At 44.8% G+C, this 16,730-nt stretch overlaps 1 protein-coding gene and 1 pseudogene across 4 annotated transcripts in view; one reads left to right on the top strand and one right to left on the bottom strand.

The window, feature by feature from the left end:
- lratb.1 (lecithin retinol acyltransferase b, tandem duplicate 1) overlaps positions 1-16,730 on the top strand; it is a 253,628-nt gene that overhangs the window by 92,643 nt on the left and 144,255 nt on the right. For all 4 annotated transcript variants that reach the window (XM_038792045.1, XM_038792044.1, XM_038792046.1 and 1 more), the window contains 2 exons: positions 2,384-2,461; positions 7,326-7,522. In XM_038792045.1, coding sequence (XP_038647973.1) covers positions 2,384-2,461; positions 7,326-7,522 — 275 coding nt within the window. The remainder of the gene's footprint in view (positions 1-2,383; positions 2,462-7,325; positions 7,523-16,730) is intronic.
- LOC119963586 lies at positions 3,820-6,242 on the bottom strand (annotated as a pseudogene).

Raw genomic sequence — 16,730 nt, forward strand, 5'->3', positions numbered from 1 at the left:
ACAAACGCATTGGAACTGTCAAGTTGTCAAATAACTGTCTATGACTGTTCAGCTGTCAAGGAACTAATCAGGTAAGTTGGCACAGAGGGGTTAAGTGAAAAGTCTGCTGGGTGGGAGACATTGGCTGGCATGAGTTGGCACCAAGTTGGTGTGGGGATATGAGGAGACATGGGGGTACAAGGGATGTGCCTTGGCATAGATTGTTATGAATGGGGCATAAGGAGTATGTGGAGGGGTGAGGGCTGTTTTTTTAAAAAATCAAACGCAGTATGGAGCACAGAGGCAGGCCTCCGCAGCTGATAGCCTCCTCACTAGTTCTGGGATGTCCTTTCAGATTGCTCTTTCAGCTCAACCTCCTGTCCTGCTGCATATCTGACCTGCGGATGGACATTTTTAAAGGCTCCGTCCATATGCTAGGAAATCTTCCGTCTCTGCGCACCCGATCCGGGATGAAAATCTGCACCACTGTCTTTATCTAAATTGCTGCACTGTTCTATTGTGCTGACTTTTCTCTTCAGATTTCTAAATCTCCCTTCCTCTGAATCCTCCCTCTTCCCTCTTTGGTTAAAGTCCTGTTCACAGCCCTAACTAAATGATTAATCAGAACACTGATCCTAGTCCTAGTATAAGTGAGCCCATCCTAATAAAACAGCCTCCTCTTTCCGAAGTTGGTACCGTTTTGAGCGTCTTGTTTGACCATGTCAAGTGGAATGAAGAATCAGCTGCACAATGTTGGACTGGAGTTGTGTGTAAATCAGACAGGCTAAGACTCCCTAAACTCCAATGATTTTATTGTACTAATTTCAAAGTGATATAAAATGTTCAAATCAGATCTGATCGTTCAGTGTCCTGGAATCACTTTATTATAATATGATTTTTAATCTAGAAACTTTGAAGTGCAAGTAATTCAGCGGTACTCTAATTGCATACATCTGGGAGGAGACTTTTCTGAACAGATTTAGGATTCCTTTAAAAGGCGGGTGTGATGAAAATATTATTGTATCTATCCTTGCACTACACTGTTTGAGCCAAGAGTAAGATACCATTACTTCATCAGATGTTAGGAAATATTAGTCCACATGTTAGATATTTTAGGGAGAGAAGTTTGTTCATGTCCCAGATTTGTGTCAATTCCCAGAGGCAGGCAGCACTGCAGACTACAACCTGTCGGGTCCACGTGGCATTCTTCATTGATATTATTCCTCATTGGTCACCTCATCTACCTATCCAGATAAATGGACAGGCACTCCCAAGGTCTCTCCGTTCTCCACACTTCTGTGTCCTACCATTTATTGGGCATTCTCTTGCCTTGTTAGCCTCTCCCAAATTCATTACTTCATATTTCTCTGGATTGAGCTCCATTTGCCTCTCACTTGTTCCATTGCTATCTTCATGGAGTCTACATCTGTCCTCTTCACTATGGATCATATAGTTAGTTTTTTCATTGTTAGGTCCCATGGTGCAGTTGGGTGCCTGGTTTCTGGCCAAATTTCCCAGAGTTCTGGAAACCGAGAAGCTAAATGGTGACGTCAGAAATTGACTGCAGAACTTTAATTGCTTTACAGAGTCTCCTTGTGAGCTTGGAGAAACGGAGTGCCCCTCTCAACCCCTGAAAGAAACCTTTGGCCTTTCTCCTTCCAGTCTTTCTTTGCTGCCACGATCAACCATCCAACCCCAAACCCTGACCTTTTCCTTCCTGCCGATTGCCAGGATCCAACTCCCATCAACAACCGATCTCATCGAATTGTTGGGCACCATCTCCAAATGTCCCCTGGTGCGGCCTCTTGCCGTTTGCATTCTTGCCTGACAGCAGGACAGGAAGATAATCCGGCTGACTGCTGAGCAGGAAATAGAAGAAAAATTGCTATTGAGGTTTAGTAGTTAAATTCAGCAGGACATCTGCACCCAAGATTTTTGGTTCTCCAACAGCACTCCATCCCTCACTCCCCATTAATATAGGAACCCTCGGGCTGCCATTCACATTTGTAAAACGTACAGACTAAATTCAGAATAACATTGTCTGGGCTGAACATTGACAACTTCAGGGGAGCATTCAACCCCTGTGCCATTTTTTCCAGTGTCCACACCAGCCATGCTTAATGGCATCTTTTAATGAGATTGCCAGATTGGCTGAATTAAGGGGAATTTTGCATTATGCTCTCAGAGCTGGACTGCTGAAATTCATTTTGCTACACATCTTGAATCCAGCAGGGGGAGAAAGATTCCAAATTTTCAGTCTGGGTTCGGTTTAACACAGCTCGCAGATAGAGGTTTTTGGACAGTTCACTGGGCGCCTAACTGTTTTGAACTTTGCATCTTCATCTTGTTTAACTCAAAAAGGTGTGTTTCTACATTTTACACAACATTTTCATTTGGTGTTTAGTCTTGCAGGTCACCTGATTGAGTGCGGAGCCCAGTGCACTGGTGGAATATTTACAGATTGGCATCGAGTTCCTGACTGGTATTAAATTAATATTTCCATTTTTCTCTTTTAAAAAAAAAATCAGCAATACCTATTTTTCTTGATTTTGATGCATGTCGGCTCATGTCTTTATAATTATATTCATGTTAAGTTTTGAAATTTTATCATTCAAATCACCACCTTGTTTGTATCAGATAGTAAAGTGCAAGATGAACAAATGCACCACTGTGCTTTCAATTACAAAATATAATTGGTATTTGTATTTATCAATAGCTTTATACTGGAGTACTTGGTGGTTTAATTAATGACCTAGAAACTAATTTAACGGCACCATGGTGGCACAGTGGGTAGCACTACTGCCTCACGTCGCAGGGTCCCAGGTTCGATCCTCTGGGTCACTGTCCGTGTGGAGTTTGCACATTCTCCCTGTGTTTGCGTGGGGTTCACTCCCACAACCCAAAGATGTGCAGGTTAGGTGGACTGGCCACGCTAAATTGCCTCTTAATTGGTAAAATGAATTGAGTACTCTAAATTTATTTTTTCTTAAAATAAATTAATTTAATATGTAGATATGTCACAAATGTATAGTTTGTACGGTTATGTTTTACAATTGTCTCTTAATTTAGGGTAAAATTGATGAATAAAGGGGATTATGTGAGCTAAATTCTGCCCAACAAAAGCTCGATTGTTAAAATGTTGTTTAAAGGGAAAAAGATTAAACTTGTGTTTAACATCTGGAGACAATGGCAGGAGCATCTATGATGACTGTAGACAGATTAGTCTCCATCTTGGGGAAGTTTTAGAAATGTCAGGCTTTGTAAATGATTATATTTTAAATTTTCTATTTAATTCCAATTGGGTTGGGCTCGAGAGGATAACTAATTAGCATTTCTAGCTGGATACAAGGCCCATGTCATTTATATTACAATGGAAATGCGCTTTAGGAAGGAAATGTCTATTTAATGTCATTATATTATTGGGTTGATATCGCTGAACCTCATAGGCAGGTCAGTCTGTATAAATCTGAGAGAAAGAGGTAGCCAGTCCTGCACCTGAAGCAGAGAAAATGCTGTCTTTATTATTGACCATTTAGAAAGTGGATGGGAGCTTGTGCTCTGAATGAAAGTACCCAAGTTTGTGAGTATTTGAATGAGGCTTGAAGTTTCACCTAGCTTTGGCAAGAGGGAAGAATCTCCACCATGATGGTCAGTTCTGAGAAAGGAAAAAGGAAGCAGATCATCTGAAGTGGAAAATAGATTTGGATTGATTCCGGGAGAAAGTATCCACTTTTTTTCCCGGGACCCACTTTTACCAACCAACCAACCTTCCTGACCCACGCCGGCTAATTTTCGCGACACATGCTAAATGACCTCATAACACGCCATTTATGCCTATCTTTAAAGCAACAAGTGAGCCTGCTTGGTTCTCATGATTTCACTCCAAATGGGTTCACAGGAGGAGAGGGCAATGCGCATATCAGGCGCAGAGTTCAACCAGTTCCTGTGTGCTGTCTCCATTTTTGTGAGGATGGAAAATCCAACCTTGCACATGTAGGTCGATGTGGAGGGCATTAGCAACACAATGCTTGTTTTACTCAGCACTGGATACTTCTCGGAGACGCAACTCCAGAATGCTGACAGCCTCAAGGACTTGTGGTGTGTTTTTAATGTGCTGTCACAGCTGAGGCACAGAAGTTCAGTCTCTTCATTTGGAGTCAGCTGTAAGTTAATAATTGACTCTGGGGTCTTAAACGCAGAAGGTTTTTCACCAACCGCTTCTCTCTCAAAATCTGAAACTTCTCTGGAAAGTAGCAACAAAAGCTATTGATCAGCACAGCCAGATGTGACTGAATAAGGTTTACCGGTCCATTGACAGTTCCCTTACTAATACTGTTTTCTTCGATGTGTCATAGTACTGTGGAGAACACGTCGTAGTTTTGGCTTTGTGCCAAACATTTGGAAAGCATCTATTTCTTCACTGTGCCAAAAGCAATAGTCATCCTTCCCTTGCAATTTGAAGATCAGTTCATTTAGAATTGAAAAGATGTCTGCAAGGTAAGCCATAGTGAGCATCCAAGTTTCATCAGCAAACGAATCAGCCAGAGCTGACGATTTCTCAAGGAGGAAAGCGTGGATTTCATACCTCAGTTTGTAAACTCTGACAAACACCTGACCCCTTGACAGCCAACGTACCTGTGTGTGGAACAATAAATGTGTGTGCTTGGACCGCAAATCGGAACACAGAGCCTCAAAAAGGCCGGTATTGAGTCCGCTGCTTTTAATGAAATTCCCAACTTTCACAATTCCCTTCAACACCTTCAAGATCGGATGGAATTCCTTTTGATGCCAGTGCCTCGCAGTTAATAAAACAATGATTCCAAACAACATCCTGACCAGCTGCCTCTTTAATCCTTATTATAACTCTGCTGTTTTTCCCAGTCATGTTGGCTGCTCCATCACTTGTGATTGCTCTGTAATGAACCCAGTCGAGCCCGCACTTTTCAACCACGTAACTATTCAATGCTTGAAAAATCTCTACACCAGTCATGTTGATTGATAATGTCAGGCAACACAGCAAATGCTCAGCAAAATTGTGTCAAACATACCTAATGTAAATGAGCAAGGTTTTATTCAAAGCTTTTATTGGAGATTTTCATTCATGACAAGTCTAATCCTCATATAGAGCAGTTGCATTAATCATAGCTGTGGTTATAAATAATTTACACCTTTTTACTATCCATGGCAGGAACACTTCCTGGCTGCCAGAGTGGCAGTGCCAGGTTCCCAGGCATCAGGGTGGCACTGCCAAGGTCAAGGTGAGAGGGGTCCATGTCCATGAAATGAGGATGGGGGGAGTTTGAAGGGTGGGGGCGTGCAGGGCAGGTAAGATGGGACCTCTGGGAGGTTGGAAGGGTGATGGGGGTGTCCTAAAAGGGAGAGAGTGCTGTAAGGGGACTTGGGCGGGGCCTCAAGAGAGAGAACTCCCAGGGACCCCATAACAGGGTGTCCTCGCTTGGCAGTGTGGGGTACTGTCCATGTGTGTGGGGGGTGTGAGATTGACCATGGGAGACAAACTCACTTGGAGATCGGGGCATCCTTTCAAAATGGTGGCCCGATCTCCGAGTTCAGCTCCCCAGTGCAAAAAAAAATTCTAAGTGTGGGCTAAGCCGGTGACAAACTCCCCAGGGCCTGAAAAAGTGACTAAGTATCATTGGCTAGCAGTGGGGAAAATTCCTGGAAAACCCGCCACAAATTAACTTAGAAAATGTTTTAGGAGAGTCGCGCCCAAGGTCTCCGGTGAAGCTGCCAGTGCTGATGAGGAGGCAGCTCAAGTTTTTCCTGAGGCATTAGCTGAAATCATTGAGGAGGGTGGGTATTGTGCTTGCCAAGTTTTTAAAGTTGATGAAACTGGACTCTTCTGGGGGCAGAAATTGCCATTGAGAACCTACATTATCAAAGAGGAAAAATCCATGCCATGTTTCAAAGCTGCTAAAGATAGGCTCCTTCTACTGCTCGGTGCCAATGCTACAAGTGATTTTAAACTGAAACCTTTGCTTGTGTACGTCAGAAAACCACAGAGCCTTCAAGCAATATTCCAAGGCATTTCTCCCTGTGATGTGGAAATCAGTTGTAATGTGTGTCAATAGGAATATCTTTGAGGTTGATTTTGTGCCAGGTGTCAGGGAATATTGCAGCAGAGTAATATTGTATTTATCGCATTATTACTCCTCAACAATGTTGCTGGTCACCCAACCATCCTTAATGACATGCATCCTGACATCATTTTTGCCCCCTAAAACCACCTCACTGTTGCAACCCATGGACCAAGGGATAATTGAATCCTTTAAAGCCATCAGGGAAACTGAGAAAAAAATGAAAAAAAGGCAGACCAAGGAATTCTGGAAGGACTTCAGCATTTAGTATGCATTAAGAATATAGGTGAAGCACCGAATGAAGACACACAATCACATTTACATGTGTCCTGAGTTTATGTATGACCGCAGAGGCTTTATGGACACTGTGGAAGAGGTGACCAGAACTGTTGTCAAAATGGGTGAAGAACTCAACTTAAACATTACACCAGAGGATGTCGATGAGTTGCTGGCATCACATTCTGAAGAATTAACTAATGAGGACCTCTTTGAATTGGAACAGCAACAAATGGCAGAGAAAGAAGAAGATGCAATCACTGTTGAATAGATTCCTCCTCGTAAAGTCTTAACTGCACATGTATTGGCTGAGGCATTACAATATTTGGAACCCACCATGTCCCTATTTGAGGAACATGACCTCAACATTGATTGCAGTGCATCTGTGATTAGGGGCATATATAACATGTACAGCTGCTAAAAGGAGAAGAGAGCATCTGTCCAAACTTCCTTGGACACTTTCTTTAAGAAAGCAGAGAAGACTCCCAGAAGACCCGGAAGCCAAGAATCCTAAGAAGGCTCCAGGCAACGTCCCTTCAAAATCTCCAACCAAAGTCCAGACCGACCCATGTGCCCAGGAATGAGAAAGACAAATTTGTCTGTGCTTTTTAGATAACTTGTAGTTAATGTACACTATATACCTGTACATTTATATGATTTTTTTTAATGTCAATAAATATGTTACTGTTGATATATTACTGATCTATAATTGATTGAATATAAAATTTGGGGTTATTTTGTTGAAAATAGGGAAACAACCGCCATTTTGTATTTATGAGAAAATCGGTTCTGAGTTGTGACATTTCGACACAGGATGCATTTATCAGAAACCAATAATGTCGCAAGTCCGAGGACTGCCTGTATATGGATTAGTTAGTCCATTACATTTTCATGTCTTTTTATTAAATAGTATTGCACTCTAAATTTGAATAGCAATTGCTTTTCTGTTTAAATCCTTGTTTCATCCATTTCCAGGGACAACATTGGTTTTCCAGTGGTTGAGTGTTCCTCTGATGGGAGCTTTGTCCTTTCTAAACCACCTAAAACTGGAGGACTGGTATCATTCGGTACTGTTGCCGAGCAGCTTGTATACGAAATAGGCGACCCCCGACGTTACCAATTGCCTGATGTCATCTGTGATTTCTCTGAGGTTACCCTGTCGGAAATACCAGGTCTGCCGTTTCTATCATTTCTTTCATATGCACAAATCTGTATTTTAAATGGATGGTATTGGAGGCTGCAAACATTAATTTACCTACTGCTGCATCTCAGGCAGATAAAAAGATCCCCATTTCATAAAATGTGGTGGGGAAGCTGTTCACTGTATTATACTATATTTAAATACAGCATAAAAGTTCCAGCAACCATTAACCGTAAATTGTCACTCTGCAAGATAATTAACACATTAGGCTGTGGGAAACTAGAGCTTTCAAGAACAAGAAGGATACATTTTTGTAAGGTAACAGTATCAAGGCATATAGAGCCAAGATAGACAAATGAAACCAAAGTATAGATCAGCTATGATCTAACTGATTGGCGAACTGGTTGAAGGGACAGAATTACCTACTCCTGTTCCTAAATGGGTAAAATCTAACCTGGTACAGGTGCACATATCCTCTAGTACTCGAACAGGCATCTGAGTGTGGCGACTAGGGAATTTTCACAGTAACTTCATTGCAGTGTTAACGTAAGCCTACTTGTGACAATAAAGATTATTATTCGACTGTGATGCTAAAGCGTATTGGCAAAGCAGTGCAGAGAGCTCCCTACCCAGAGCGGAAAATCGATCAATTTCTCAACATTAACATATCTCATGTTGATAAAGATGCCTTTAAAAATAATCAATAATGGAATTATAGCAATACAGGAATTTTGAAAAAAAATTATTATTGGGATATGGGTGTATTTGGCAAGGTCAGCATTTATTGCCCAACCCTAATTGTTCTTGATAAAGTGCTGGTGAGCTATCTCCATGAACCGCTGCAGTCCATGTAAAGATGAAGGTGCTCCCACGTTGCTGTTAGAAATTGGAAAACACTAATGCATTGGCCTTAGAATGATGGATATATTTTATTTAGCGAATGTAAAGTCTTGAAGCCAAGTTGCCATTGAAACCAGGCAGCTGTTGAGTTGGGTTTGAGCCCAGGTACTTGTTCATCATGTCCAAAGATTCCCATTCATTTGTCCAGGTGGACTTTGCATTGAAGTCTTGTGTGGGACGGCCTTCTTGATGGGAGTCGTACCTTAGGTGAGCTGAATAGATCAACATGAAGTGGCAGGTGGGAGGCATTGAGAACTTTTTCTATCATTTTGTGGGTTTTGGGTGCATGCATGTGTGTGTGTGCTTGGCTTGAGTCACCATGTGTTGCAATATTGTTCCAGTTTTGACGTGTGTGTGTGCTTGGCTTGAGTCACCATGTGTTGCAATATTATTCATGTTTTGACAAGTCCACATTTAAGGTCCGTTCCAAGGTGCCAAAGTTGGGGGCTTGAGTTGTGAGGCAGATGTCGTTGGCACATACAAATTTTGGTGAGGTAGTTTTTGGAAGATCATGGTGGATGATATATAATGTACCAGAATCTACATAGCCAGTGAACACATAATGTTTTGCCATTAATTAGAGTTATTCTTGCCCACTTATTTTCAATGTGATCTTGCACTGAAAGTTTCTGGAAGTGCAAGATGCAAATGCTGTAGTGTCTCTGCAGGGCATCTGGCATGTGAATGAGCAGAGCAAACAACTGGCTGCAGAAATGCCAAATTAATAAAGAGTGAAAGAATACGACATTGTTAGAAAGAGGAAAATTGGCATTATAAAGTTAATGTAATTTTTAAAGATCTCTGATAATTAAAAGCAGCTGAAGGAATGATAGGTATAACCTGATAGCCGTTTCAGGGGTAAGGTGACTAAGGTGACTAAATATTCAAGGAATTTGACATTTCGGAAGGACAGAAAGCTAATGGGGTAGCTCTATCAGTTATGGATGACATTAGATCAAGACATTGAATCAGTGAGCAGCACGGTGGCGTAGTGAGTAGCACTGCTGCCTCACGGCGCCGAGGTCCCAGGTTCGATCCTGGCTCTGGGTCACTGTGTGTGTGGAGTTTGCACATTCTCCCCGTGTTTGCATGGGTTTCGCCCCCATAAACCAAAGATGTGCAGGCGAAGTGGATTGACCACGCTAAATTGCCCCTTAATTGGAAAAAAATGAATTGGGTACTCTAAATTCTTTTTTACAAAGACATTGAATCAGTTTGGGCAGAGATAATGAATACTATACTTGTGGGAGTAGTGTATAGGCCACCGAACAGTAGCTACACTATAGGACAGAGTATGCAAGAAGGAATAGCGATGGTTTATAATAAAGGGTACTGCAATTATCATGGGTGATTTCAACCTTGTGGACTGAATGAATCAGACTGTCAAAGGTAGCCCAGAAGATAAGTTCATAGAGAGTATTTGTGACAATTTCTTACAGCAGTACGTTCTAGTGCTAACTGTGGTGATATGCCAATGGGCTATATCATAGTTGGAAGGTGTGTAACCTCCAACCAGCAGGTAGTGGTCCAGACACTCCATGTGGTCTCTGGACCAAGGTCATGTGATCTGTGACTCCGATATAAAGGGAAAGGCATCCAGCCATCTTGAGAAGAAGATTGAGAGGGTAATAAGACATACATGTGAATGGTCAGTGCTAGGTGAAAGTTCCAGAGGAGTAGTTAGCAGACTCCATGATAACGTGCTCTGTAACAGATTGCTATCTTACCACACTAGACTCAATAAAAGATTCTGGTTTGGACAAGTCGCTGTGTTTGGTGGATTCCTTCATGAAGTACAAAAGACCAAAAGTACACAACACCAAACACAACTATTTTAAACCTGGTAATGTGCAAAGGACCAGGATTAATTAATATCATAGTAAAGGAGCCTCTAATCAACAGCAATTATAACATGATAGAATGTCACATTCAGTTTGAGAAAATGGCCCTGATTTTCGACTCCTAGTCATGTTGGGTGGGTTCAGCAACAAGAGCAGAAAATATTGTGAGAAGTGCAAAGTCGCGTATTACAGTGGTGTAAATGTATGACATGATTGACCCCTATCGCACAGAGTGTCTGTATCACCATGTACTGGTTGGAAGCCGCACGCCGTCCAACTATGATACAGCCATTCTCTCCCCCCCCGCCCCGGTCATTATCAGGCCCAGCCGCCAGAATCACCATCATCATCCCCCACCAGAAATTACACCTACATCACCGTGACAGCAGAATAGTGTCAATCATAAGTGGTCTCTGAAGGTGTGCACCTGGTGAGCAAACCTTCCAAGGGAGCTCAGGTGAGTGCAGTGCTCAGGGAGTCATTCCTGGGCACAGTTCTAAGTTTCTGGCGGGACAGGCAAATAAGAGGCCACCCACCACCGAAATGTCAACATCATGGGACCCGATCCTTCGAAGTTTTTTTGTGTTGCCCCATGTGGATAGCACAATCGCTTCACAGCTCCAGGGTCCCAGGTTCGATTCTGGCTTGGGTCACTGTCTGTGCAGAGTCTGCACATCCTCCCCGTGTGTGGTGGGTTTCCTCCGGGTGCTCCGGTTTCCTCCCACAGTCCAAAGATGTGCAGGTTAGGTGGATTGGCCATGATAAATTGCCCTTAGTGTCCAAAATTGCCCTTAGTGTTGGATGGGGTTGCTGGGTTGTGGGGATAGGGTGGAGGTGTTGACCTTGGGTAGGGTGCTCTTTCCAGGAGCCGGTGCAGACTCGATGGGCCGAATGGCCTCCTTCTGCACTGTAAATTCTATGTAAATCTATGTGGCGGAGAAAGCCACCATTGCCGTTGGTGCTGTCAATGCTACTTTTCTGGCCTTTGCTAATTTTTGGGAAAATCTCACTTTGTGGGTATAAGTATGGTCTTAAAGTTAAATAAAGACAATTACGGGGATATAAAGACAAGAGTTGGCTAAAGTGAACTAGGAAAATAGGTTAAGAGGTAGATCAATGGACAAACAGTGGCAGACATTTAAAGAGATATTTCGTAACTCTGACAAAGATTTATTCCAACGAGAAAGACAGGCTATGAGAAGGATGCACCATATATTAATAACCAAAGATGTTAAGGATAGTATCAAGTTGAAAGAAAAAGCGTACAATACTGTAAATATTCGTGATAGCACAGAAGATTGGACTGATTTTAGAAACAAGCAAACAATTAGGGGCAGCAGGGTAGCATGGTGGTTAGCATAAATGCTTCACAGCTCCAGGGTCCCAGGTTCGATTCCCGGCTGGGTCACTGTCTGTGTGGAGTCTGCACGTCCTCCCCCTGTGTGCGTGGGTTTCCTCCGGGTGCTCCGGTTTCCTCCCACAGTCCAAAGATGTGCGGGTTAGGTGGATTGGCCATGCTAAATTGCCCGTAGTGTCCTAATAAATGTAAGGTTGGGGGGGGGGGTTGTTGGGTTACGGGTATAGGGTGGATATGTGGGTTTGAGTAGGGTGATCATGGCTCGGCACAACATTGAGGGCCGAAGGGCCTGTTCTGTGCTGTACTGTTCTATGTTCTATGTTCTAATGACTTAAAAATAAAGTGGTAGAAGTTAGAGTATTGGGCAGCACGGCGGCGCAGTAGGTTAGCCCTGCTGTCTTACAGCGCCGAGGTCCCAGGTTCGATCCTGGCTCTAGGTCACTGTCCGTGTGGAGTTTGCACATTCTCCCCGTGTTTGCGTGGGTTTCACCCCCACAACCCAAAGATGAGCAGGCTAGGTGGATTGGCCATGCTAAATTGCCCATTAATTGGAAAAAAAAATAAATTGGGTACTCTAGATTTATTTTTTAAAAAAGAAATTAGAGTATGAGCGAAAGCTAGATAGAAATATAAAAGCAGGTAGTAAGACTTCCTACAGGTATTCAAAAAGGAAAAATGTAACTAAAGTGAGTATTGGTTCTTTAGAGGATGAGACTAGGGAATTGATAATGTGAAATAAGGAGATGGCCAAAGCATTGAACAGGTATTTTCTGTCTTTCTTCACTGTAGAAGACACAAAAAACATCCCAACAATACCTGAAAATCAAGGGGTAAAAGGAAAGGAGGAATTTAAAACAATTACAATCACTACCGAAAAGGTATTAGGAAAACGCAGTTCAAATATTAGGGGTCTCCCATTTGATACTGAGAGGAGGAGAATTTTTTCTCTCTCAAAGGGTAGTTAGACTGTGAATTCTCTTCCTCTGAGAGTGGTGGCAGCTGCGTCATTAAATATATTCACAACTGAGTTAGATAGATTTTTAATCAACACGGGGGCTAAGGGAGGCAGACAGGAAAGTGGAGTTGAGTCCACAATCAGATAAGTCGTGATCTTATCGAATGAAAGCCAGATCAAGATTCTGAATGGTCCACCGCTTCTCCTAATTCTTGTGTTTTTGTGATTGCATGCTTGTAACAGTTTTTTTTTAGTGTCAGAGATATTGAGCGGGATTCTCCCCTACCCGGCGGGGCGGGGGGTCCCAGCATAGCAGAGTGGCACCAACCACTCCGGCGTCGGGCCTCCCCAAAGGTGCGGAATTCTCCGCACCTTTGGGGGCTAGGCCCGCGCCGGGGTGGTTGGCGCCATGCCGACTGGCGCCAAAACCGGCGCCAGCGGCCTTTGCCACCCGGCGCCGGGGCTGGCCGAAAGGCCTTCGCCGGTTTGCGCATGCGCCGGTGCGTCAGCTACCGCTGACGTCATCACCGGCGCTTGCGCGCTGGGGGATTTTCTTCCGCCTCTGCCATGGTGGAGGCCGTGACGGCGGCGGAGGAAAAAGAGTGCCCCCACGGCACTGGCCCGCCCGCCAATTGGTGGGCCCTGATCGCGGGCCTGGCCACCGTGGGGGCACCACCCCCGGGGTCCGATCGCCCCGCGCCCCCCCCAGGACCCCGGGGGCCCGCTCGCGCCGCCGATCCCGCCGCCACCAGAGGTGGTTCAAACCACGGCGGCGGGAGAGGCCTCTCAGCGGCGGGACTTCGGCCCATCGCGGGCTGGAGAATCGCCGCAGGAAGGCTCGCCGATTCCCGCCCCCGCCAATTCCCGGGTGGCAGAGAATTTCTGCCACGGTGGGGGCGGGATTTTCGCCGGCCCCGGGCGATTCTCCGACCCTACGGGGGGTTGGAGAATTTCGCCTATTGTTTAGTAATAATAAACAATTATATCATATATAAAAGGTTCTTGGACTGAAATGGACAATCCTAACCTTCTGCGATGAGTTTAGTTCATATTTACCCTTCAAGTAACGTCATGGTATTCACGTTCAAAGATGTGCAGGTTAGGTGAATTGGCCATGATAAATTGCCCCTTAGTGTCCAGGGATGTACAGGTTAAGTTAAGCGATTACGGATATAGGGTGGAGTGGATCAGTGGACCAAATGGCCTCCTGCACTGTAGGGATTCTATGAGAATACATTTGAATGGTGTATCAAGAGAATCAGAGATAATTTTTGTAAAATAGCAGCAAAGCAACACATCTTGGATAACAACATGAAGATTTTCTCATTTACCTTTCCCAGGAGCTGCTGTGTGATTTGTACATAAATATTCCACGAGCCTCACTATTGTTTTGACAAGCGGAACTGGGGCATTAAATGCCCAGACTAGACTACCTGGAGGCTAGTTGTTCCTCCACCAGGATGGAAGATAATCCAGCATGGAACGTTCAAATACACTTCTTAATTGTTGGTAATACCATTGAATCAACAGATGCACAGAGAGGCAGATTGGTTACTCACCATCAAGACTGGGCAATCGTCTGCACATAGGATAAATGGCACAGAAATAGGCTATTCAGCTCAACCCGTCCATGCCAGTGTGTAGTGTCTAAGAGAGTCTATACATGGAAAACAATCCGTGCATTTAAGATTAATGTACACATTTGAACCTGGGGATCCAAATAGCCCATGACTGGAAAGGGATCCACAAATGGAACCTCACCAGCCTGACGGAGGAAGTTAAAAAGGACCTGCAAAGATGGAACATACTCCCGCTCTCCCTCGCGGGGAGAGTTCAGACGATCAAAATGAACGTACTGCCCAGGTTCCTCTTCCTGTTTAGATCCATTCCGATCTACATCCCCAAGGCCTTTTTCAAAGCGCTGGACAAACTCATCATGGCGTTCGTATGGGGGGGTAAAAATGCTAGGATCCCAAAGAAGGTCTTACAAAAAACAAAAACCAGGGGAGGGTTAGCCCTCCCGAATCTACAATTCTACCACTGGGCAGCAACAGCCGAGCGAGTAAGGGGATGGATCCAGGAGCCAGAAGCTGAGTGGGTGCGTGCGGAGGAGGCCTCCTGCATGGGAACCTCCCTCCGGGCCCTCGCCACGGCAGCACTCCCATCCCCACCCAAAAAACACTCCAGCAGCCCAGTGGTGACAGCCACCCTCCAATCCTGGAACCAACTGCGGCAGCAACTTGGCCTGACCAAAATGTCGAACAGGGCTCCCATCTGCAACAACCATAGGTTCACACCAGCACTGACTGACGCCACCTTCAAAAGGTGGAGGCAGGACGGGGGGACACTGACAGTCAGGGACCTATACACGGACGACAGGATCGCAACACTGGACGAACTGACAGAGAAATTTCAGCTAGCTGGGGGGAACGAGCTACGGTACCTGCAGCTCAAAAACTTCCTACGAAAGGAGACAAGGACGTACCCACAACCGCCACGACAGACACTACTGGAAGACCTACTGGACGCAAGTATCCTAGAGAAAGGGAACTGTAGTGACATGTATGACCGACTGGTAGATAGGGACGACACCGTACTGGACGCAACAAGGAGGAAATGGGAGGACGACCTGGGGATGGAGATAGGGTGGGGACTCTGGAGCGAAGCACTGCATAGGGTCAACTCCACCTCCACGTGCGCAAGGCTCAGCCTGACGCAACTAAAAGTGGTACATAGAGCCCACTTAACAAGAACCCGTATGAGTAGGTTCTTCCCGGAGGTGGAAGACAGATGTGAACGGTGCCAAAGAGGCCCGGCCAACCACGCCCACATGTTCTGGTCTTGCCCCAGACTCGTGGAGTACTGGACAGCCTTCTGCGAGGTTATGTCCAAAGTGGTGGGAGTGAGGGTGGAGCCATGCCCGATAGTGGCGGTCTTCGGGGTTTCAGAACAGCCAGATCTATTCCTGGGGAGGAGGGCGGACGCCCTTGCCTTTGCCTCCCTGATCGCCCGCCGTAGAATCCTGTTTGGCTGGCGGTCAGCAGCACCGCCCAGAGCTGCGGACTGGCTGTCCGACCTCTCGGAATCTCTCCAAATGGAGAAAATCAAATTTGCCATCCGAGGGTCGGACGACGGCTTCCACAGAACGTGGGAGCCATTCATGCAACTGTTCCGGGACCTATTTGTGGCCAATGTACAAGAGGAAGAATAGTCGGGGGAAGGTAGCGGGAGGGGGGGGGGGCTACAGGTTCGTTACGGGGGTTCGATGGCTAGCTAAGGCCCAAAACCAAACTAAATAAACATGTTGAGGGGGGGGGGGGGGGGGGGGGCGCAGTTACTACTACGAAGATGCTTACCTGTAAATATGTATGTTAATTTTTGCGTGTTTGTTTTTTTTTTTCTCTCCTAACAATTTGTAATTTGTTCAATATAAAATATGAAAACTGAATAAAAACATTTATAAAAAAAAATGTACACATTTGAATACTTTTTTTGAAAGGTTTCAGTTCATTTGTTTAGCATTAATTATATTTGATTATGTTTATAAAACAGTTTCTTTCCTAATTAAGAACACATATTAAAGTGTAGAGTAGTATCATTGTCTAGAAGGTGCAGTGAGACTAATCTTTAACATAAAGAGGGATGAGCAATTAATGTTGCCACCACTGAAAAATCATTCTCACTATCGTATCATGTAACAAGATCTCACAGTGTGTGTAGCTTCCTCACTAATGAGGAATCTGAAACTCTCTCAGTGTAATACATTTCTGCCCAGCATGGATTGGGGCCCATCGGGACAAAATCGAGATTCAAGTTGATGATCCACCCAGTCTGTTCCCAATGGCGAGTTCCAGATCTTGCCCAAAAATGGCAAGAATATTGCAGCGGCGTCCCGGAAATTATCCAACTCCCCAGCGGGAAGTCACGTGGGCGTCGTTTAGTACTCCTTTTCAAAAATGTGAAGCTGGCTACTGAGGGGAAGTGAAGAGGTGAGTAGCCATTTCTATTTTATGGCTTGCAGCTCAAGGGCACCGGTGTTTCTGCCCCAGGGTCGGTAAGGGGGGGGGGGGGGGGCGTGAGGGGCTTTGCATCTGTGAGGCTTTCAATACATCTTTAAATATAGTGGAGATCCGTAACCGGGGCAACCACAGCTTCAGTTTGTCTGTCCTACCAAACTCTTCCAGGA

The sequence above is a fragment of the Scyliorhinus canicula genome, chromosome 3 (assembly GCF_902713615.1).
Source record: "Scyliorhinus canicula chromosome 3, sScyCan1.1, whole genome shotgun sequence".
In the NCBI taxonomy this organism is placed as follows: Eukaryota; Metazoa; Chordata; class Chondrichthyes; order Carcharhiniformes; family Scyliorhinidae; genus Scyliorhinus; species Scyliorhinus canicula.